Source organism: Rhea pennata, chromosome 8 (genome assembly GCF_028389875.1).
Source record: "Rhea pennata isolate bPtePen1 chromosome 8, bPtePen1.pri, whole genome shotgun sequence".
In the NCBI taxonomy this organism is placed as follows: Eukaryota; Metazoa; Chordata; class Aves; order Rheiformes; family Rheidae; genus Rhea; species Rhea pennata.
The window spans coordinates 2,132,534-2,153,836 of record NC_084670.1 but is presented as its reverse complement, the minus strand read 5'-3'; the positions used below and the strand labels follow the sequence as shown (position 1 = coordinate 2,153,836).

Sequence of the window (21,303 nt, the reverse complement as noted above, 5' to 3'; positions counted from 1 at the left end):
AAGAGTGCTGTGTGGGGGCATTGCACAGGGTCATTGCGGGGGTGCTATAGAGAGGGCATTGCATGGAGGAGCGTTGCATGGGGATGCTCTGCAAGGGCCATTGCTGGGGGGTGCTGCTGGGGGTGTCATACGGGGGGACACTTTGGGGGACACTGCATGTGGGAGCAATACAGGGAGCACTGCAGGCGAGTGTTGCAGTGGGCGCTATACTGGTGCGTTGCAGAAGGGTGTTGTGGGGGAGTGTTATACAGAAGGAATTGTATGGGGGGTATTGTAGGAGGGTGTAATAAGGGGGCATTGCAAGGGGTGTTGCCTGCATGGGAGTGCAAGGCGCTGGCAGAGCAGGAAGGGGAGAGACGGGGCTGAAATGGGGCAGGCAGGGGCTGGTGCTGGGGGTACTGCTGGCATTGCAGGGCCGAGCAGCAGCACACCTCCGGGTCTCGCTGGCTGTGCCAGCAACACCCACTCGCCGTGTGGCACTGCCATGCCGCATGCCTCGTGTGCGCCATGCACCGGGCTGTGTGTGCCATGCACCGGCTGTGTGTGCGCCATGCACCAGGCTGTGTGTGCCATGCACCGGGCTGTCTGTGTATGCCATGCACTGGGCTGTGTGTGTGTGCGTGCACCGGGCTGTGTGTGCGTGCACCAGGCTGTGTGCACCATGCACTGGGCTGTGTGTGCCATGCACCGGGCTGTGTGCGTGTGCACTGGGCTGTGTGTATGCACGTGCACTGGGCTGTGTGTGTGTGCCACACACCGGGCTGTGTGCGTGTGCACCGGGCTGTGTGTGTGTGTGCACCGGGCTGTGTGCGTGCACTGGGCTGTGTGTGTGTGCCACACACCGGGCTGTGTGCGTGTGCACCAGGCTGTGTGCGCCATGCACTGGGCTGTGTGCGCCATGCACTGGGCTGTGTGCGTGTGCACCGGGCTGTGTGTGCGTGTGCACCGGGCTGTGTGTGTGTGCACCGGGCTGTGTGTGTGTGCGTGCACTAGGCTGTGTGTGCCACACACCGGGCTGTGTGCGTGTGCACCAGGCTGTGTGTGTGCACGTGCACTGGGCTGTGTGTGTGTGCACCAGGCTGTGTGTGTGCGCGTGCACTGGGCTGTGTGTGTGTGCCACACACCGGGCTGTGTGCGTGTGCAGGGCCTGCCGCGGGGAGCGAAGCCAGGGTTGTCAGCGCGCCGTGGCAGGGCTCGCTTCGCCCCAGCAGAGGAAGCCTCCGCGAGATGCGGTCGCGTGGGCGGCTGCCAGCACCGGGACATCGCGCTGGAGGGGAGCCGCGCGTGGGTGCCAGGAGCCCCCGGCCCTTGTGGTTAGGGGGTGCCCCCCTGAAGCAGGGGTGCTGCTGGGGGAGAAGCTCGACAGGCACCAAGGGACACGTACCAGGGTGGGGACATCTGCTCAGGCAGGAGTCTGGCTGCGTAGCGGAGGGGAGGGCGATGGGTGTTGTCTATCTTGACTCCAGCAAGGTCTTCAACACTTTCTCTCACAACATCCCACAGGCGGGCTCAGGAAGTGTGGGTTACACGAGTGGACTGTGAGATGGACTGAGGACCGGCTGAAAGGCAGAGCTCAGAAGGTCGTCATCAGTGGCATGGAGTCTAGTTGGAGGCTTGCAGCTGGTGGTGTCCTCAGAGGGTCAGTACTTGGGCCAGTCTTGTTCCACTCATTCCTCAGTGACCTGGATGAGGGGACAGAGTGCCTCCTCAGCAGGTTTGCTGATGATCCCAAGCTGGGAGGAGTGGCTGATACAGCTGAGGGCTGTGCTGCCATTCAGAGAGACCTGGACAGGCTGGAGAGCTGGGCGGAGAGGAACCTCCTGAGGTTCAACACGGGCAAGTGCAGGGTCCTGCACCTAGGGAGGAATAACCCTAGGCACCAGTACAAGGTGGGGGCTGACCTGCTGGAGAGCAGCTCTGCAGAGCAGGACGTGGGAGGGCTGGTGGACGACAAGTTGCCCATGAGCCAGCAATGTGCCCTTGTGGCCAGGAAGGCCAATGGTCTCCTGGGGTGCATTAGGAAGAGTGTTGCCAGCAGGTCGAGGGAGGTGATCCTGCCCCTCGACTCAGCCCTGGGGAGGCCTCATCTCGAGGACTGTGTCCAGTTCTGGGCTCCCCAGTACAAGAGAGACATGGAGCTACTGGAGAGAGTCCAGCGTGGGGCTACGAGGATGATCCGAGGGCTGGAGCACCTGCCCTGTGAGGACCGGCTGCGAGAGCTGGGCCTCTTCAGCCTGGGGAAGAGCAGGCGGGGAGGGGATCTTATCAACGCACGCGAAAACCTTCAGGGAGGGTGGCAGGAGGATGGGGCCGGACCCAGATTTAGGTCAGATAGGAACAAAGCGCGCAGCAGCCGGTGACGGGGGAGGAGGCAGCTCGGGGCTCCCACAACGCCTTCCCCGCCAGCGGCCGGGCTTGGGCTTCCGTTAGGGTTGCCCAGTGCTGCCCTTTGCTTTTTTTGCAAAAACCCCAGTGCAGGCGCGTGCTCCCCGCGGGAAAGCGCTTCCCACGGCGAGAGCAGCCACGGCCCCCGGCGGCCGGGAGAAATCCCCGCCTTTAGCGGCAGAAACATCCCCGTGATGGGCTTCTGTTTTATTTTTTTTCCCTAAAGAATTGGCAAAAAGGATTTTTTTTTTCATTAGCCGAATTAAACCGAACCCGCCGTGGGCGGCGGGGGCTGCTTTGGCGGACTGCTGTCGCGCACGACGATGTGAGGCACAGATAACACACAACCTAGCACAGCACATATTTAAATTTGCTGGGGTGACTAATAACTTCACGGTAACTTAAAAAGAAGACAAAAAAAAGAGAGAGAGAGAGAGGTACCTGTTTCTTTAAGGGGCGCTGGGTTTTCCCATGGAGTGACTCAAAGTGGAAACTCGCAGTTTTTCTCCGGCAGTTTTTCTCCGGCGGCGGTGGACACGGCGGCAGCGCGGGACGGCGCCCATGGCCTGAGCGCGGCGAGGTAACTCTGCCCCTTCCCGGTGCCCGCGGTCCGCGCGCTCCCCGCTCCCGCGCCGCGGCAGCCGCTGAGCGGCGAGCTCCGCGGCACAGGCGCCCGCGGGAACAGCCCCCCGGGGGGGTTGCGGAGGGTTTTCGGGCAACGGGGAGGCCGGCAAAATCTCTTAGCGGGCTGGACGAGAGAGGGGAGCTGGAGGTTTGGTTCACCCCTTAGGAACATTTTCCTAGTGCTTATAACAAAACAAAACAAAAAATCCCGTGTGCAAGATAAGGGCAGGGCAAGAAGGACCACGAAGGTCCCGGTGGTCAGGATGCGGCAGTCCGGGCATCCGGTGTTGCCCTGGCGCCTCCACAATGCGTTCTGGCTCGCCGTGTCCACCGTGCCGTTCCTCATGGATTTTTTTTATATGGTTATTTTTCATATTACTGGCTTAAGGGGGAAGAGAAACCCCTGCAGAGGCAGCTCTTTGGGGTCTTTTTGCCAAGCACCGGGGAAGGGCACCCGTGGCTGGGGAAGGCTCTGTGAGAACGGGACCGCGCGGGATGAGGCAGGGCGAGCCGGGGCCCCGGGGCTGTGCCGGCGCGTGTGGCTCCCGGGGGAGCGCCCCAGCTGCCAGCACCATCGGGGACCTCGTTGAGGTCCCGGCTCTTGCAGGCTCTCCTTGTATGTCGGAGGCTCCAGTCCTTTCATCAGCCTTTGCCGCAAGGGCACGTTGGTGGCCTATGGCCAGCTTGGTGTCCACCAGGCCCTTCTCTGCAGAGCTGTTCTCCAGGGACAGGACTCGGCACTTCTCTTTGCTGAAGTTCGTGAGGTTCCTCTCTGCCCATTTCCCCGGCCTGTCAAGGTCCCTCAGACTGGCAGCACACCCTTCTCGTGTATTAACCGCTCCTCTGGCTCTTGTACCATCAGCAAACTTGCTGAGGGTGCACTCTGCCCCCGCGTCAGGCCAATAACGAAGAGGTCAAACTGCGCTGGAGCCAGGGCCGGCCCTGGGGTGCACCACGGCACGTGGCCTCCAGTCCGAAGTCTGGTGGCCGATCACAGCCCTCTGAGCCTGGCAGCTCAGCCAGTTCCCAGCCCACCTTGCTGCCCACCTATCTAGCCAGTCCTTCATCAGCTTGTCTACGAGGATATTCTGGGAGCCTCGATCAAAAGCCTTGCTAGGGTTAAGATAAACATCATCTGCTGCTCTCCCCTCGTCCACCAAGCCATCTTGTTATAGAAGGGCATCGGGTTGGTTAAGCACAACTTCCCCTTCGGAAATCCATGCTGACTGCTCCCAATCACCTTCTTGTCTTTCACGTGTTTGGAAACGGTATCCAGGATGAGCTGCTCCTTCACTTTCCCTGGGATTGTGGTGGGGCTGTCTGGCCTGTAGCTCCCCAGAGCCTCCTCCGTGCCCTTCTTGACAGGCACAGCAATGTGTGGAATTACCAAAACCAGCATGAACATAAAAGTCTTCATGTACATATGAGCAAAGGATTGGAGATGTTTCACAGATGTGAAAACTAGAAGCGTGTCAAAGAATTAGAAAACTGCAACAAGCCCAAAAATTCAATGGAGGCTTGCAAAAAAGGTCTGTGAGGCTGGGCTGTATTTCAGTGTATGATCAAACCCCAGCCTTGGGTCACCCCTTTGTGGTTGTGCTGGTCTCCCCACATCTGTGCATCTCGCCATAAAGACAGTCTTCACGGCCTTGTAGGCCCATTTTTCCCTCTGAGGGAAAGGCATGATTGTCCCCCACCCATCTCACTAGACCCTTTGGAAGAAGACCAGCAAGAGGAGAAGGTAGAAGAGGTCTCCCTGCGTCGTGGGGTGCAGAAGAGCTCTCCAAACACCTGGAAGCCCTCACCAGCCTCAGGCTCAAACTCATGATAAACTCAGGAATGAGGGACTTCCTCAGGAAAACAGGTTTCTGCACATGCCCAGCTCTCCCCAGATCGGCGAGGAGCTGCAGGCGTGTCGTGAACTGCATTTCCTTCCAGGACCTTGTGCCTTTGCACCCGCTGGCGCTGCTGCTGCGGGATGACGGGGTGCGAAACCTGCGGTCGCTGCGGATGCTACCAGCAGCTGCTCGCCTCAGGAAGATTCACACCCACAACGCTCAAAACCGAATGTGGGTGCCCAGCCTGAGACTTCTCCAGGAAGGACTCGAATAACGGCCCGCTGGCCACCAGGTCTTCTGCGTTGCGCTGCAGAGACCTGAAGGTGTCTTGGCCAGTGGAGAGCTTCTGTGAGCTGAAAACGAGGTTTTCTGAGAGCTGCGGCCAGGGGCCTCTGGCAGCCCACAGCACCATGGGCTCCACCGGGGTGCCAGCATGGGTGTTTCAGTGTTGGCATCTCCTCCGCGGGTGTCATGCAGGGAAGCCAGTAGCTGGCTCGCGTTATTTCTTGCACCAAAGGCTAACGGCACTCTCGTTTCCCGCAGGGACTATGCCACCCGCTGCCGCCGGCTGCAGCCCAGGCCATGGCTGGACCCGGTGTGGTGCTGGTGCTCCACATCCTGCTCAGCTTTCTGCCTCGGGGTAAGTGGCCGCAGCGCAGCCTCTGCGTGGCATGATGCTGCGCTTGGTGACAGCCAGCGCAGACGCCCCAGAGCTCAGCACGCCCCTCTGGGATTTTATCAGCTGCAAAAATCCTCTCCGTGCCCGCCGTTGTCGTGCACACCATGCTGCACGCGTGCTGTCAGGGGCCCAAAGGCAGCTGCACCCTTTCCAGGAAGGGCAGATGGAGCCCGATATGCCGGGCTGTAATCTGATGGCAAAGGGTGCCCTGCGCCTCCACGGCCCACGGGGACGGGAGCACACCGGCTCTCAAGACTGCGGGTTATTTCCTCTGCTGTCATCTAAGCATCAGAGCAAAAGCTAGAGTTAGGAAACATCAAGTTTCACCATCTGCGGGGATGAGTCACCACGTGCAGGGGCTGTTTCTGATGGTGCGGGGGGATTTACCTGTGTGCAGAGGGGGAAGCGAGGAGGGACGGGTGCCCATGCCGCTGCGTGACCTGCCTGGCCCCACGGCCCTTGGCCCTGTGTCCAGCCCTGGCGCCTGCCCGCGAGATAGACCCGGAGACCGGGCGCAAGCAGGAGCAGCGGCATGTGGGCAATGCAGCACCTAGAAAAAAATAATTTAGCCAGTGCAAAGCAGCATTTTCACTTTGGGATTGTCTTTTCTGCTTGGAGATGTGACCAGAGCCACATTTTAGCCTCCTAATGTTGGCGCAGGCATCACCATCATAAAGTGCTCCGGACACGTGTGGATAGAGCCCGCTCCGGTGGTGCCCATGGGCGGCAACATCTCCATAAACTGCCTCTCCACCCTCCGCTGCCAGCGGGCTGCCTACTCCATCCTCCTCAACTACACGCCGGCCGCCGGCGTCCTGCGTCCCGTGAACAGCACCACCTTCCAGCTCCAGCTGCAGGACCTGCGCGTGCCCAACTGGATCGTCACCTGCGTGGCCAGGTGTCCTAACAGCAAAAACAAGGAGCTGGTGTGCGGCACCCAAGTCCTGGCTGGGTGTAAGTGGGTGCCGCGGGGGGGGGACGGGGCGCTTCCCCAACCCCTGCCCCTCGGGGACAGTGGGACACCGCTGCTCTCCAGCCAGTGATCACACTTCAGGACATTGGGATGTTGCTTTGAAGTGATTTTTTTAAACTGAGCAACGTGGAGCTTTGTGGGGGGATTTTTGCAGCCTCTCTGGTGCTATATGGCTTGAGCTATGGTGCTGGCTCAGCCGGAGCATGTCGTGCTGCAACACAAAGCTCGTCCTCATCCTGGCTTTGCAAACGCATCCTCCCGGGTGCGGGATTTGCATCTGCAGCCGGGGCGCCCCATCCGCCAGCCTTGCTCTCTTTGCAGACCCGCCGGAGAGCCCGAGCAACCTCAGCTGCGCCGTGCACGAGCACTCGGAGCAGCTGGCGTGCACGTGGGACGCGGGCAAGCCCACCCACCTGCCCACCCGCTACGCCCTCCACCTGCGGAGGTGAGCCGACCCACGGCACAGGCGCTGCTGGCGTGGGAGGTAAAACTAGGTTAGGCTGGGGGCAAGCGCTGGGACCTGGTAACCCGAAGAACCGGGGCGAAACGTGTGGTCGGGGCAGTGGCAGCCACAGACCGAGATGGAAACGGGGCTGCTCTACTTCGAGTGCCTGGAAATGGGCCCCGTGTCCCAGTTACGCTTTCTGAAACACCTGCCTCGGGTCTGGCGTGCTGAGCGAGCACACGTGCCGGTGCTCGGTTTGCCCCAGTTTGGCTGGGTTTGGGACTTCAGTCAGCAATCCTGAATCCTGTCGGCTCTGCGCTATTCATTTCCAAGCAAACTTTACACTGAACCAGAATCGAGGACATAAATTGAAAGGTGATTTCCACACAGTGGCTTGACCTATTTCTGCATTGCTCTGGCCACGTGTGTGTGCAGGAGCCCAGACCAGAGAGCGAGCGCTCCTTGGGGCACAAGCTGAAGACAGGAAAGCTAAGCTTTTCCCCAAAAAACATGCAGTTTTCTCCCACAGGCATTAGCTCCCATGGGCAGGGAGTGGAGAGGAACCTCGGGAATTTCCTGCAGCTAGCAACGCGACTGCAAAATTGCGCGTTAAATTTCACAAAGGTTTTACAGTGAGGCCCATCCAAAGAGATTGGACTGATCTTGCAAGCTTTATTTCCCCCAAGGAGGGACAAGCTTGGAAACCGCAGCATGTGATAACAATGCATTTTTTGCAAATGTTTTGCAAAATGTTTTGTCTATCTCTAAGCTCAAAGGTTTGTTGAAAGTGTGCAGAAAGGCTGTAGCTATGGATATGGACCTAATGGTTCCCAGTCCTCCTGAAAGTCTGTGCCAGGAGATAAACCCCTCCACGTCAGGCCCCATACTCACTTTGCTCTGCGTGCCCGTGTCCTTGACGTCCCAGCCCACGATGCTTCCTGCTGTGCCACGTGCTAAAGCCCCTGTGACAGAAGACATTTACAATTAATCTGACTCAATATCGAAGTTAATGCATTAAATCCAGTAGTGTGTAGGTTTTCATGAGAACGAATGATTAACCGAATGCCTGAGAAGCTTAGCTGGTGGAGCTATGTTCAAATTTTGACTTTTGTAACGAGAAATAACTGAGAAAGTTCCCTTTCTGTAGAGAAAATGCAAATGTTATACGGACATGTCATGAACCAAAGAAAATAATTTTCTAGCTCGCTTTTTCACCGGGGTGCTTTGCTTGCAGCGTGCAGACGGAGGAGGAGGCTGTGTTTGCTGTGGGGCCGGCCCTCGCTGTGCCACTGAGCGCTCTGCGCGGCGGCAGCCGCTACTCCGCGTGGCTGCAGGCCAGCAACGAGCTGGGCACGGCCCGCTCGCCCCAGCACCACCTTGACCTGCAGCGGCTAGGTACGCTCCGCTTTTTTATTTTATTTCCTAGTATTAAGCGTAAATGCCCCAGTGCAGGTGAGCTGGGCTGGCCAGAGCGCTTGCTGGACTGGTCTGCCCCAGAGGAGCCCCCCAGCTTTGCTTTACCTGTGCCGTTTGCAGCGAGCAGCAATGATGCCGTAGAGCCAGTTCGGACTAAGTTATTGCTAGCGGGCAGCAACATTGCACTGTGATTTTTGAGCAGATAACGTTTATTCAATTCTGAAACCCAGTTACACGTCAGAGCAGGGCTAACGGCTCTGCTCCGACCTGCAGAGCATTGCAGCGGTGCTGAGCAGCGGCACACTGCTGCTGCTCTTTGGGGCTGGCTAGAAGGGGGCTCACCGGTGTTGCTCTTCCCTGCAGTCATCCCTGCTCTCCCGGTCATCACCGGCGTGGAGACGACGGAGGCCTCACTTCCGGACACCATCATCCACTGGAAGAAGCAGACACGGAAGGAGAACGTGCACTGCGAGGAGCGATACCGAGCAGCGGGAGCCCCGGCGTGGCACGTGAGACAGCCCTGTCCACCCCGTGGGGTGCTCCCGTGCCCGGCGTTCCCGCTGACGCCAGCCCACGGGAGCCAGGGCACCCCTGCCGCGGCTGCTCCCTCCCGGAGCACGGGCAGTTGCTTTCTCACGCGCGGCTCCCATGCACCAAGGTGCAACGAGAGCGTCAGGGCTCAAGGCAAAACGACCCGGCCGGCCGCCCTGCTCACGGGATGGCTAACAGCACCAGGCCGGTTAACGCAGCCTGACGCTTCCAGGAGCACTGCTGCTGGGGCAGGGGTGGTTCAGCGTGGCCCCCGCTTCCCTTGCAGGTGCAGGTGTGGGCCGGGGGGCCGGGGCCCCGCACACACTACGCCCTGGACAGCGACACCCGCTACGAGTTCCAGGTGAGGTGCCAGCTGAGCCCCGCCAGCAGCCCCTGGAGTGCCTGGAGCAGCCCCTTCCTCTACACCACCCCCGAGGCGGGTAAGTGCAGCACTCCTCTCCTCGCCTTTCGCCTTTCCCAGCGGAGCTGCACCCGAAAACACCGCCCCGGGGCAATCCGGGGCGCTGGGACCCCCGTGGCTGCCCCAGCGCCCCGGCACCTGGCCAGGAGCCAGAGGGGCTTCACGAGCAGGCGGACTTCCTTACGGAAAAAGGAACCTGATGCGCTTAGCCACCCTCGAGCAGCTAGCTTTCCTCCCGAAGGCAGCCGCCCCATGCAGCGACAGGGAATGGAGCCGGCATGGGAATGGGCAGGCGGGCGCGGAGCCAGGCACCACGCGCCCCCGCAGCCCTGCTCGGCTCTGCGCCGGCCCCACCGGGCCCTTACTGGCGTGGCTCCTGGGCGACAAAAAGTGCTGTTCTCCGTTTCATTTCCTCTTCCACCGGTAAAACTGTGTATCGGCAATCCGCTGCCGCCCCGTCAGTCAGTAGCAGAAAGAGAGAAATGCAAAACTTGGCGCGTTAGACAGCTGGCCACCAGCACAGCGGCGGTCCGCAGCGGCTGCCGGTCCCGCGCGAGGCGTCCCGGCTGCTCGGGGTGCCCCGGGTGCGACGCCGGGAGCCGCAGGCGGATTTCCTGCGCTTTCTCCGAGAACAGCCCCCGCTGCGGTGCCCGACGTGTGGCGGCGCCTGGGCCCGGCCTTCCCGAACGGCAGCCACGAGGTGACAGTCTTGATCAAGGTACGGCCCTGCTGTCGCGGCGCCGGCGAAGTCCTCGCTGGCGCTATTGCTGCTGCCTCGAGCGGGAGCAAAGAGGAAGCGGAAAGCGATGCCGCCGGCGCTTCAGCCGCAGCGAGCAGCTTTGGCCAAAGCCGGGGAGACGAGGGCGAAGGCGAGAGCCCGGGGCGCGCCGAGGCCAGCGGTGGTCTCGCAGCCCAGGCGATGCTTTCGCAGCCCCCGCGGGACGAGCGTGGGCGCTGCTGGCTGGGGGGCCCTGGGGAGAAGCCAGCGGAGAGGCCGCGCGGCACGCTGCCGCCCCGTCGCTGGCTCCATGGGGCTGCTTGTCTCCGCTGTCCGCAGCCACTGCCGCCCCGTGCTGCCCGCGGGAGGATCCTGGGCTACGCCGTGTCCGGGCAGAGCCGGGGAGCAGCGCTCGCCCTCTGCAACGCCTCCACCACCGCCTGCCGCCTCCTGGTGCCGCCGGGCGTCCGCGCTCTGTACGTGACTGCCTACAACTCCAAGGGCGCCTCCGGCCCCGCCAGCGTCGCCGTCACCCGCCGCCTCGCCGGGGACGAAGGTAGCATTTTCCACACGCCAGTTTTGGTGGAGATCAGTTTGATCAGGATTGAGGAGGAAGAAAAAATTAGCTCATGCATGCATTGGTTTAAAGCAAGGGAAAAGCCCCTGCAAAGCTCTGCCCGCTCCCCCTTCCCAAGGGAAGGCCGGGCAGCATCCCAGAGATGATCCGCAGCTGCGTGTTTCAGGCGTTTGCCTCTGGAGGCTGCAGCAGTGAGTTTAAAAAAAAGTGGTGTCCTGCCCGTGCCGGCTGGCCGGGCTGGGGCGCATCGCCGGCGCGGTGCTCAGCGCTCCTCCAGCAGGCTCGGCACTCACGAGTTAGCTTCTGCTGCCCCTGCCGGAGAAACCGTCCCAGCGACGACAGAGTGACTTGAAATGAGGAGGGAAAGCAGCTGCTGGGCTACCTTGGGTGCCCTGTGCCACAGCTGTGGTTTTCCCCACAACCACATTTTCCTATTTTTGAAAATGTCTCTTTTACTGAGCAAGGGGAGGGGAAAGTCCCACTCAAATTAAGGACAAATGGCGTATATGCGTAAAAAGAAACTTCAGAATGTAAATAAGGTGGAAAAAAATTCTCTACTTTTCATACTTATCAGAATCATAGATGCTTCTTGTAAAAAAGACAGAAAACATTCAGACAGGAGATACTGCAAAGCTGAGCATGTGCTTTTGAAGCATGTATGTATATATATGCAGACGTGTGCGTGTGTGTTTGTGTGTGTATACCTCCATGTCCTAGAATTTCTTTTTCCTTTTTCAGTTCTTAAATACTTGCAGGGAAGACTCAGTTTTTGTCGGCGTGGAGCCGGCCTTTTTGAGTCTTCTGCTCCCAGTAAGAGCGTTCCTGCGGTTCATGTTTGCAGAATTCCCAGCCCCTGCTGCCGTGAAGGTCCGGCGCGAGGATCAGAGCCAGGTGGCCGTGACATGGCAGCGCCCGCGGCACAGCGCGAAGCCCCTGCTGTGGTTCATCCTGGAGTGTCTGTCTGCAGCTCGGTATAGCCAGGAGCACCAATTTTTTTGGAAGAAAGTCCCAAAGGAGGACACACTTGCATACATCCAGGGTAAGATATTCCAAGAGTCCCTTTGCTGTTTGGTGCAGTTGGCCAAAAGTGTTATAAAGCCAAAAAATACTGTAAAGCCAAAGTTTCATTTGAAATTGAGCTGCTGCCCCGTTGGTTTTAGAGCCTGTGGCTGGGAAGAGCCCTTAGGGCACATGAGGGAGGGACATGATACAAAACACACCAGAACAGTCAGCAGGTCATGGTCGCACACGGGAAGCTGCCCGGGAGAGAAGGGATGGAGAAGGAAAGGACAAGTGAGGTGGTACGGCGTGAAATCAAGCTGGACCCATGGCACCGCGAGTGCAGGAGAGATACCTGTGTGCATTTAAGGATGGAGAGAGCAGGCAGACTACGCCATGCAGCAAGGCTGTGGCCTTAGTGTGTTTCTTCTCCCCACAATGTCCCAAGAGACAAGGTCCTTACTGACCCAGCTTTTGCGTCCAGCAGCATAAAGTTCTCAGCATCTGCCCCATTCAGTTCCTGGTCCTCACATGTTAATTTTAGGTGTTTGTTGCCTTTTGGGTGCTTCCTAGCACTTGTTAATTGGCCAGGCTTTTGCTCTTTCACATATGCTTTTGCTAACTGCACATAGCAGAGCCCTCTTTCAAGTCCATCTATAATGAGACTTAGCCGGGTCTGTTTGCAAGAAGACTCTGTATTGACAGAAGAAAGATATGGAGCCAAATTAAAATAGGAAAATAGCTGCACTAGGCACAAAATATTTGTTTGGCTGCTGAATAGGTGTCACATTACCAGCAACCCATGATGTAAAGCACCCACCAACAAGTCCCACGAGTCCTGGCCGCAGGATAGGCCAGGCAGGGGAAGGAGTTTCCTTACGCCTGGCACAGGGGTGTGAGAGTTAATTTTCCCATTCCATACACCATATACAGCTTTTCTTCAGAGCCTCTGAGCAGACATAGTGTTCATCTTCATCAGTGCTAGTTTAGAAGTCTGGGTTTGTAGTTTTGTTTATTACTATCTCTCAAAAGCACTGCACGGACATGAACTCACTAATGCTCACGGCGAAGCCTGGCCACATCCCAGCACCTCCGCAGCACCCTGTGCTGCTCTGCGAGTGCAACATGCCTCACGTAGACCCACCACAGTGACCTGCAGGGAGCCCCGTGGCAGCCCAGCCCTGCGGGCAGGCGCTGGGGAGCACCAGCACCCCACAGCCCCTGAGACCAGCGCTGTGGCCGCTTTGGCATTGCTGATTTTCCAGACAGAGGAAAGGAGCGCAGCAAGCTTGTCCTCCATCTGCAACTGGAGAGCTCTCCCACCCCACCACAGCTTCCCCTGGACTTCTCTTTCCTTTCACTGCTCCTTTAAAATGTGCTTGAGATAATCTATAGCACAAATGACAGTTTGCAAACACATTTTAAAAGTAAATGTTGCTTCTTTCCAGAAGAGGCAGCAGCGGGAAGCCATATCAATGTGTCGGTATACGCAGTCTACCCAGATGGTGTAAGCAAACCGTGCTCTGGCCAAGGTAAGCACAGTGGTGTGGAGAAATGGCTGCTTGCTGTGGGGAGGCTGCAGAGTTCAGCTTACTGCTACATTTTTGATATTCCCACAGTTTGCTAGTTTTGTAGAGATTTTTAGATGTAGAAACAAAGAAGTAAAATCTACCAATTTTCTCCTGCCTGCCATGAACCATAGAGAAAAGCAGGGCTCCAGAAGGAAACCGCTTCATTGTAGGACATGTCAATACAGATTTTATCAAAGCATCTGTATGAAAGTCTTCTCTAGTTGATATGCTTTGTTGTTCCTGCACAAAGATCTCTGATGAACATGAGATTCGCTCTACAAAATATATCAATTGAGTCATCAATCTCCCGTTTGTAATGAAAAGATCAAGTTGCTGCTTCTTTGTCACATTTGGCAAAAAAATCTTATAAGAAAACACGACATATTTTTTTTTCAGAGAGCAGGAAAAGCGTAACTTTCTTTTCTAGAGCAAGAACGAGGCACGCTTCAGTTCTGGAAGCTATTTTAGATAGGATGTTGCATGGGCCAAGTTAAAAAGGAAAATAAGGACTATGCATCACTTCCAGCATCTACCTTGATCACCTGGAAGGCATGTCCTGCACTTTGCAGGGCACTGTATGCATTAGCTTTTATAGTCCTCAAGAGCTGGACGTACTGAGATTATTGAACTATTTCATCCTGCTGTTGGCCCTTGCCTAGGTAAACCAGGTCAAGCCCTTTACAGCTCAAAGCCTCTGAGTGCTAAGGACACCTACCAGCACCACAATACCTCTTCCATGGACACCACACTGCAGAGGAAACCTGCGCAGGTGTGGACTCTGCACAGGGTGCCCACCACATCCCAGTCCGATTGTCTGTCTGGATGAACAGAGAAACTCTCTGACATGAGGTTAATGACAATGGCATGTGTTCCCCAGGAACAGATTTACAGCACCTTTTCTCTCCCAGAGCCCACTGTAGCTGCAGGCAACGATAGCACCTTAGGATATTATTAGTTCACAAAATCACTGTCTCGGTGGTGTTAATATATTATTTGAAGCTGTTCACATACTTCCTCTATGACAAACTGTCTCTGTCTTTCTGGCTAGGACCTTTCTTAGTTTTGAGTGTGGTGGTTATTCTATTTTTTCCAAGCAATGGAAACAACATCCAGTAAATATTCCCGGTCAGTTGATCCATGGCTGTTAAGGGCTGTCTGTTAGCTCTGGCTGTTTACTGTTCTCCTCAAAGACAAATAGACAGTTTTCAGAGTGGCAGTCAAAGGGGATATCTGGGTTTAGGCACCTTCAGCTCTGGTGACAGGATGCCTAATTTGAGTCCTGGTCCTGAAACAGAATCCAAGGCCTAAGCCTTGGTACTAGAGCTGTGCTGAAGGGGGAAGGGCTAGATGTGTCAAAGGGAGGATCCTATAACCTTGACAGTTAGCCATTAGCCAAAATACCTCAGAGGAGCAGGCCCCAGAAAGACCTGGGTTCTCTGTCTGGTTTCTGGGTCCTGGTGGGGTTTAGGTAGGATCTAGGTTTCTAGATCAGGGTAGGCCTGGCATGGAAAGGCAATGATGAAGCTCATACTTGTGACAAGAGGTTTAAAATGCTTCAAAAGCACTAGCATGACCAACATCTTACACCCAGAATAAAATCCTCCAACTCAGCCCCACAGTTTGAACCTCCTTCTTTATCTTCATCATACAGATTAAAGCCCATTCATCATCAATAGGGCATTACTGTATTTATATTGCAAATTTTAATTTATACAAGTTAAATGTGCTAATGATACATACTTGCGCACAGATATACCCACAAACTGCTTAATTCCAAGGTTATTGAACAATTTACTCAACCACTTTCCTTCCACTACCTCATATGCTTGGGAGGTGCTTTGTAAGGGCTGTGGAGCACTCCAGCTGAGCAGACTTATACTCTAGACAAAGTCTATTTAGGAAACTGAAATACCCAAACTCTAAGAGCTAAGGTAGGAGAAATACATGCCTCAAACCTACAGGGTCAGAAACAGTACCTTATTTATGGTCTTTTTTTCCCACCTTTTTTTGTCATGGAATTGTGTTACAGGTTTGGCTAAAGCAGCTGTAGCATTACCCAGTCAGTTCAGGTCAAAGACTAGTGCCATGAAATGTAATTTGACACTGGGACACACTGATATTGGCACATATTCTCATCTACAATACTGGATAGGCAGAGCACTTCAGAGAGGAATAAACTACATTTGGCCTCAGAAAACAGTGACAAAGATGACTTGTGAATAGCTGTATGAAGAAATGAAGGCCATTCTCCTTTGGCACAAAACAGCTCTGGGATGGTGCTCATTTCTGTTCAGTTCCCAGTTTCCACATTTTCCACATTTAACTAAGCTCTGTGTTTTGAAAGCTGCTCTTATACTCCTTAAAGCCCTGTGAATTCCAAAAGTTTTTCACTCATTTTCATCTGAAGCTATCTAAACTCACAGATTATTACATCTGGTGCAGAGATCAGTGGCTGAAGTCAGGCAGCTTGTGCTGTAGAGAACATTATGCTGGACAGTCTCAGTTGTCGCAGCCAGCTTTAAGCTCTGTGATTGTTTGTAGACTATGACACTATCTGCTATTCTTATTAATACCAATTGTCTGCTTAAAAATACTCAGGCATCCTGCTTAAAAATACTCGGCCATCTGCTGCTGGAGCAAACAGTTCCGTAGGACCTTGCTGTCCTCTCACATCCCGGGGGGTGAGCAGTGTCCAGGGTGCCACAGGAGCAATGCTTTTTTACCGCCTTTGACCACCAAACAGAACAGATCCATCCCTCAGGAGCAGGGTGAGAGGTGGCCTCGAGGAAGGCCCAGACAAGCAGATTCACTGACTGTTGGCAGCAGCAGTTTTTGGTTAGCTGCAGTGCATGTCCCTGCACAGATGTTACGGTTTGAGCCACATGATGGCACCATTCTGCGAGGGCCACGCTTTTCATCCCTGTCCTGCTGGCAAAGGCTCACTACTGGGAACAGATTGGGGTTTATAGGAAGTAACAATATTTTTCCCAAAACAATCAGTCAGGAATATGGAGGAGCTTTCAGGCATGCAGCTGTGGTTTTTCATAAAGTATTTCGATCATTGTAATTCTAAAGTTGCATTTGCAACTCTTTCCTTCCCAAATATTCCAGTATTAGCAATTTGCTAGGTTGCTGCCACTGTAAGCTGTATTTGCAAGGATGCCTCTACTAAAGTCTTTGTTTTCTACAGGATCAGTGCAAAACCTGGCCTCACTGAAAGACCATCCTTGACCCAGGGCCTTTTCTGTAAGAGCAGGGGCACACCAAGGGAATTACTTTATATAACCAGGAAAGAGAGCTTGCTGCTTATTTTAGCAAAAATAGACTTCTTGCCATGCGGACACTTTAGTTGCATATATTCCCTTTTAGCTCAGCCAGTCAGAGAAAATGACATTACTGGAAAATTCAGTCTTGTGGGGTTTGGACACTTTGGGAAATAATCCATAAGTGCTCTTGCAAAATGACCCATGGTTAGTCAAGGAAACTAAATTTTTGTTCCAAGTACTCAGGGGAGGGGGGTTTTTCATAATTTATGTCATGGTTTCATCAACATTTAGTTTTATGATATCACTGAGAATAGATTTTGTGGAATCTAGTTAATATCTGGAGTTACTAATTTCTTTACGGGGCTTTATTTTTCTCATTATATCATTATTTATTTCTAAGTAATAGTAACAAAATAAAGATAACCAATAGCTTCTACTCTACCTGCTGTATGTTCTCTAAAGGAAGTTACAGGCTTTTTTTTTCCTCTCTCGGCTTAAGTCTTTCCAGAGGAACAGTTCCTGGACAGCACCTACAGTCAGATTTCCTACGGTAAGAAGACAATATTTCACACTTGGTAAGCAAGAGTTCCTTCTTGACCAGCAGCAGCAGCTTTAGCCAGAGCAGGGACTGCAGTGTCTGGTGATTTAATTATGGGGAAGATCTGTTCATTATGCTTTGGAGAGATCAGAGCCAGAAAAGCAATGTTCTACTTGACTAGGAAATGAGCTACAGGACAAGAAAGACTGCAGTACTTTCATGGTTGGTGGAACCTGCATAATTTTTATCTTTAAGTTTTGATATCTTAAGAGACATATAATAAAATGTACATTACAACAAATAAGAGATAAGAAACCAAATAAAATATAAGATAGTGTTTTCTGATCACATAGGTAGCTATATTGGCTAAGCCTTTTTCACCTCGCAGTCTGAGCTACAGACTCATTTAAACGTTCCCATATAGCTCTAATTTCAGTTATGCTTCTGGTTTGCCTATCTTCTGGTAAAGATAATGTTATTATTTGCTTCAGTCGTTAAAAGCAAAACCAATGTAAACCTAAGAATACACTTAAGCATTTCTGGAAGCTGATACTACATAGGAAATGGTTAAATACATAACCACACTTCTTAGAATTACTTGACTGAAAAATCCTGTGTGCGTGGCAGTATGTCCAACAGGTCAGAGAGGCAAATAGGCAGCCGCGTGCCAAAAACCGGGCAGGCTGTTGGAGCCTGCCGCCATCACGAAGGCTCGGAGTATAAGCTATGCATGGGACAATAGTTTTGGTTTTGGTTTTGTTATTGCTTTGTCTCGTTAACCGTGAAGCAAGTGGCCAAATTAAGCACTAATGACTACTTTTTCAAAAATCTCGACTGCGTAGATCGCTATAGGACTGGGTAAGCCAGTGGACCAGCGCTTGCCACCAGTGCTACTGGCTGTATGGCATGGCTGGCCAGCACAGACCCCCGTCCAGGGCCTCATCCAGGGGCATGTGTGACCTTCACTTTTAGATAAATGTTGTTTGTTCATTAGGGCATTAGGTTTACAAATGTAAGTATACAGCAACACCAACAGATGTGCAAGGAGACTCTTGGAGTTCAGCATGAACATTCATGTATGTAAAATTACTTGCATTTATGAGTGAAGATTTGGCCTATTAAAAATGTCTTTCTGAAAATGAAGACTACCTAATTAACCTTTTCCTTTTTATCCTTTTTCAGATGATGACATTGGAGTTTTTTGGGGGCTGGGTGTCAGTGTGATCATATTATCAGTTGTTTTCGTAATTCTGATGTTTAAAAGGTCAGCTAGAAAGAGGTATTGCTTTCTTCACAGTTTTTTTCCTAATTTCCAACAAATAACTTTCTTCCATAATAGCCTAAAATGAATTAAAGAAACTAGTCCTTTTCAGTACAACCCATTAATCATATTGCTCTGTCAAAAGGCATCTTCTATACAGTCTGAAGAACAAAACATAACAATCATTCCTCTGTAAAGGCCAGACTTAGGAATATGTGATATATTATTATATGGATATCAGGGAGCAAAGAGGAAAAACTTAACCTTCTTTAGGTAATTATTATACTAGAGATTGTTAACTTACCTTTAAATCATGAGAGGAACCTCTCTCTGGGTAAGTTTGTTGATCAACCCCTCACGTTTGGACCCTGAGAGACAGGCAGACGTTGGAAAGTGCAAGAGAAAAACTAAAAAGGGAGAACATTAACATAGTTATTTTTACCAAAGACTGCCTCATACCTAGTTCACAAGGCACCCTCTCTCCAAGGGGTGTTCTCCCCCACTTTCTCACTGCCAGAGCAGGTCCCCAGCTTTAGCCTGGGGGGTGCCACCAGCAGCAGCCCAGGCAGCAGCAGTTCTTGGTGGTGGCCAGGTCAAAGGGAGGCTGTCCCCAGCCATGTGACCTGCACAGATGCCACCTCCTCAGCGACCTACCTGCCCGTTGCACCGCCACTGGAGGCCTTGGACCTTGCAGAACAACGGCTTGTGCATGACAAATGATTTCCTTCTATTTTTATTTTCCATTTACCTGGAATATTGATTCAACCATTTCTGTTACTGGTATGAATCCATAGGAAATGATTACCTCTGTGAGGCTGGCTGTTGGATGTTCCTGATAGAACAAGAAATAGAGTGGAGAAGACCTGGAGCTAGAGGATGCTGAGGCATCTCACCATCAGTGAAAGATATCTCTTTCACTTCCGGATGCTAGTCTCATAATTGTGAAACATGAGCATTTCAGCATGAGCAGAGAGTATGTACTTTCTCAGGAACACAGCAATGAACTGTAACATCAGCAGAGCGTAGCCAAATTAAAATTTCTTGCAAAAAAAATAATTTCTGCAACAGTTTAGATTGTAGAAAAATCAAGATTGCTCCCTGAGTTTAGCTGGGCAGGCTGAAATGTGGGAGTAAGAAACCTTGCTGACATGTGAGTAGCAGCCAGTGAGTTAGGCTTGTTCTCGTCACTCCTGCAAGCATCAGGCATTTCCTGGCTGTAGGTCAAAGCTTGAATGGGGAAAGCTGCCCAAAGAGGGGGTAAACTGAGGCTTCCAAGCCATCTGCAAAGGCCATGAGCAGTGCATAGACTTTGTGCTCTCTCCTTGTCTGGGGACTATTTCACCCAGAACAAGCAAGCAAGTGACTAATAAAATGGACTAACATTGTGGTTTTTTTCTTTCTTTTTGGTAAAGGATTAACACAATAATTATGTCGCTAATGCCAAAGTGGCTGCTTGAAGATTTTCCCCACGTGGAAAACAGCAATGTGATAAAGTCATTCCAGGTAATTGCAACATTATGTCCCAGCTTGTTTTCACTTGCCTATATGTAGATTTAACAAACAAACAAAAACAACAGGATGCCAAGAGCTGCAACAAACATGTCTGGTTCTAAGTGGGAAAATTCTCCCTGTGCCCAAGGGGTTTCTGGCAGTGACGGTCAGCATCCTGTCGTGGGTCCAGAATGAGCATCAGAATGAGCTGGGTGGGAACCGGCCTCAGCGCTGGGGGACTAGGCACCGACTGGGGAATCAAATGCTGGGCATTTACAAGGTGTTTCACCTAAGGGAGCCCAGCTGAGCTGTCACCACCCCTCTTCTTCCTTGTGAGACTCTAATGATATCTCTCACAGATCTGCCAGTTTGCTTTTACAATTGTTATTTTTTTCTAGGAAAAGAGTGAATTCACATGTAACAGCTTCAGTGAACCATTCTTGGATAACAGTGATCCCACAATTACAGAAATAGAGGAGATGTTGGTGCATGAGGAATACACGATTGTGGATATCAGAAAGAAACACAGCAAAGCGGTCCCTGAGAAGGCGGCATGCCTGCAGAGCTCCGTGCCAGCCAGCGGCACAGCCACTGAACTGATCAGTGACTACAAGCCTCAGCTTTCTGATGGGAACCCACTGGGATATGTAGCTGCCAACATTTACCAAACACAGCCCCACACACTGGCTCCAGAACCAGAGACTAATGTTTTCTTCAGGGATTATACGAGTCCCATTACTTACTTGTGGAATGCTGAAGGAACAGGGCAGCATGCTTTTCTGCTGGAAAAGATTAATCTAATTTTAAATAACAATAGGAGTGGGCAAAGTAATGCATTTGACTCCACACAGGAAGAACAAAATACCCTTTTGGAAAACCAGTGGGAAAACACACTGTCTAGTGAAAATGCTCAAGAACAAACATTGGTCCCAGATGAGTTGGTCTCTTGCTTGAGAACAATGAATGAAGAATCTATGGATATAAAGATCTGTTTTCCACAAAGCATTGGAAGATTATTTTGCGAAAACTTACAATTGTGATAAAAAAGTGTTATTTTATGACCACATATCACCCTTTGAGATTTGCAACATCAGAGCTGGAACAAACCTCAGAATTGGAATTGCACCTTCTTATTTGACTCCAAATAATTTTGGATGAGTGAAACACTTTGGCCAGTAAATCATTAATGGTTTGCAATTTTAAACTTGGGTGACCCTGCTTTTGCAGGCGGGCTGGACTAGATGGTCTCCAGAGGTCCCTTCCAACCTCAACTATTCTGTGATTCTGTGAACTTAGCTCATATTCTCACAAGCATAAGAATGTAAATTTGGATTCCTATAAGAACTGAAATACACAGCAGGTGATTTTTACAATATATATTATGCATTATTATTCTAAATCATTCTCTTGTTAAATATTTGCAACATTTCATGCCTGGAGCTGATTTCATTTAGAGATAGATAAAATGATCTCTTAGATATTTTGACTGCTGTGTGTAAAATATCTTGGGGTCCCTTACAATGAACAGACACTACACTGGAAATTATTTAGATATCATACAGCAGATGTG

At 52.3% G+C, this 21,303-nt stretch overlaps 1 protein-coding gene across 1 annotated transcript; it reads left to right on the top strand.

Moving 5' to 3' along the window:
- The first annotated feature begins 1,440 nt into the window (after positions 1 to 1,440).
- On the top strand, positions 1,441 to 20,773 carry IL23R (interleukin 23 receptor). Its single transcript, XM_062581555.1, has 17 exons — positions 1,441 to 1,518; positions 4,948 to 5,078; positions 5,161 to 5,272; positions 5,391 to 5,487; positions 6,187 to 6,480; positions 6,821 to 6,944; positions 8,179 to 8,339; positions 8,724 to 8,869; positions 9,178 to 9,331; positions 9,948 to 10,030; positions 10,370 to 10,586; positions 11,449 to 11,646; positions 13,055 to 13,138; positions 16,943 to 16,993; positions 18,164 to 18,260; positions 19,655 to 19,745; positions 20,132 to 20,773. Exons 1-17 carry the CDS (start codon positions 1,441 to 1,443, stop codon positions 20,771 to 20,773), a joined length of 2,760 nt encoding a protein of 919 aa, XP_062437539.1.
- The last annotated feature ends 530 nt before the right edge of the window (positions 20,774 to 21,303 follow it).

What these genes read in the sequence shown, in the direction of transcription:
- IL23R (XM_062581555.1), top strand. Translation starts at nt 1,441, where the DNA reads ATGGGTGTTGTCTATCTTGACTCCAGCAAGGTCTTCAACACTTTCTCT. An exon ending in CACAACGCTCAAAACCGAAT is followed by an intron (nt 5,079 to 5,160) that starts GTGGGTGCCCAG and finishes GTTGCGCTGCAG; the next exon opens with AGACCTGAAGGTGTCTTGGC. An exon ending in CAAACCGTGCTCTGGCCAAG is followed by an intron (nt 13,139 to 16,942) that starts GTAAGCACAGTG and finishes TCTCGGCTTAAG; the next exon opens with TCTTTCCAGAGGAACAGTTC.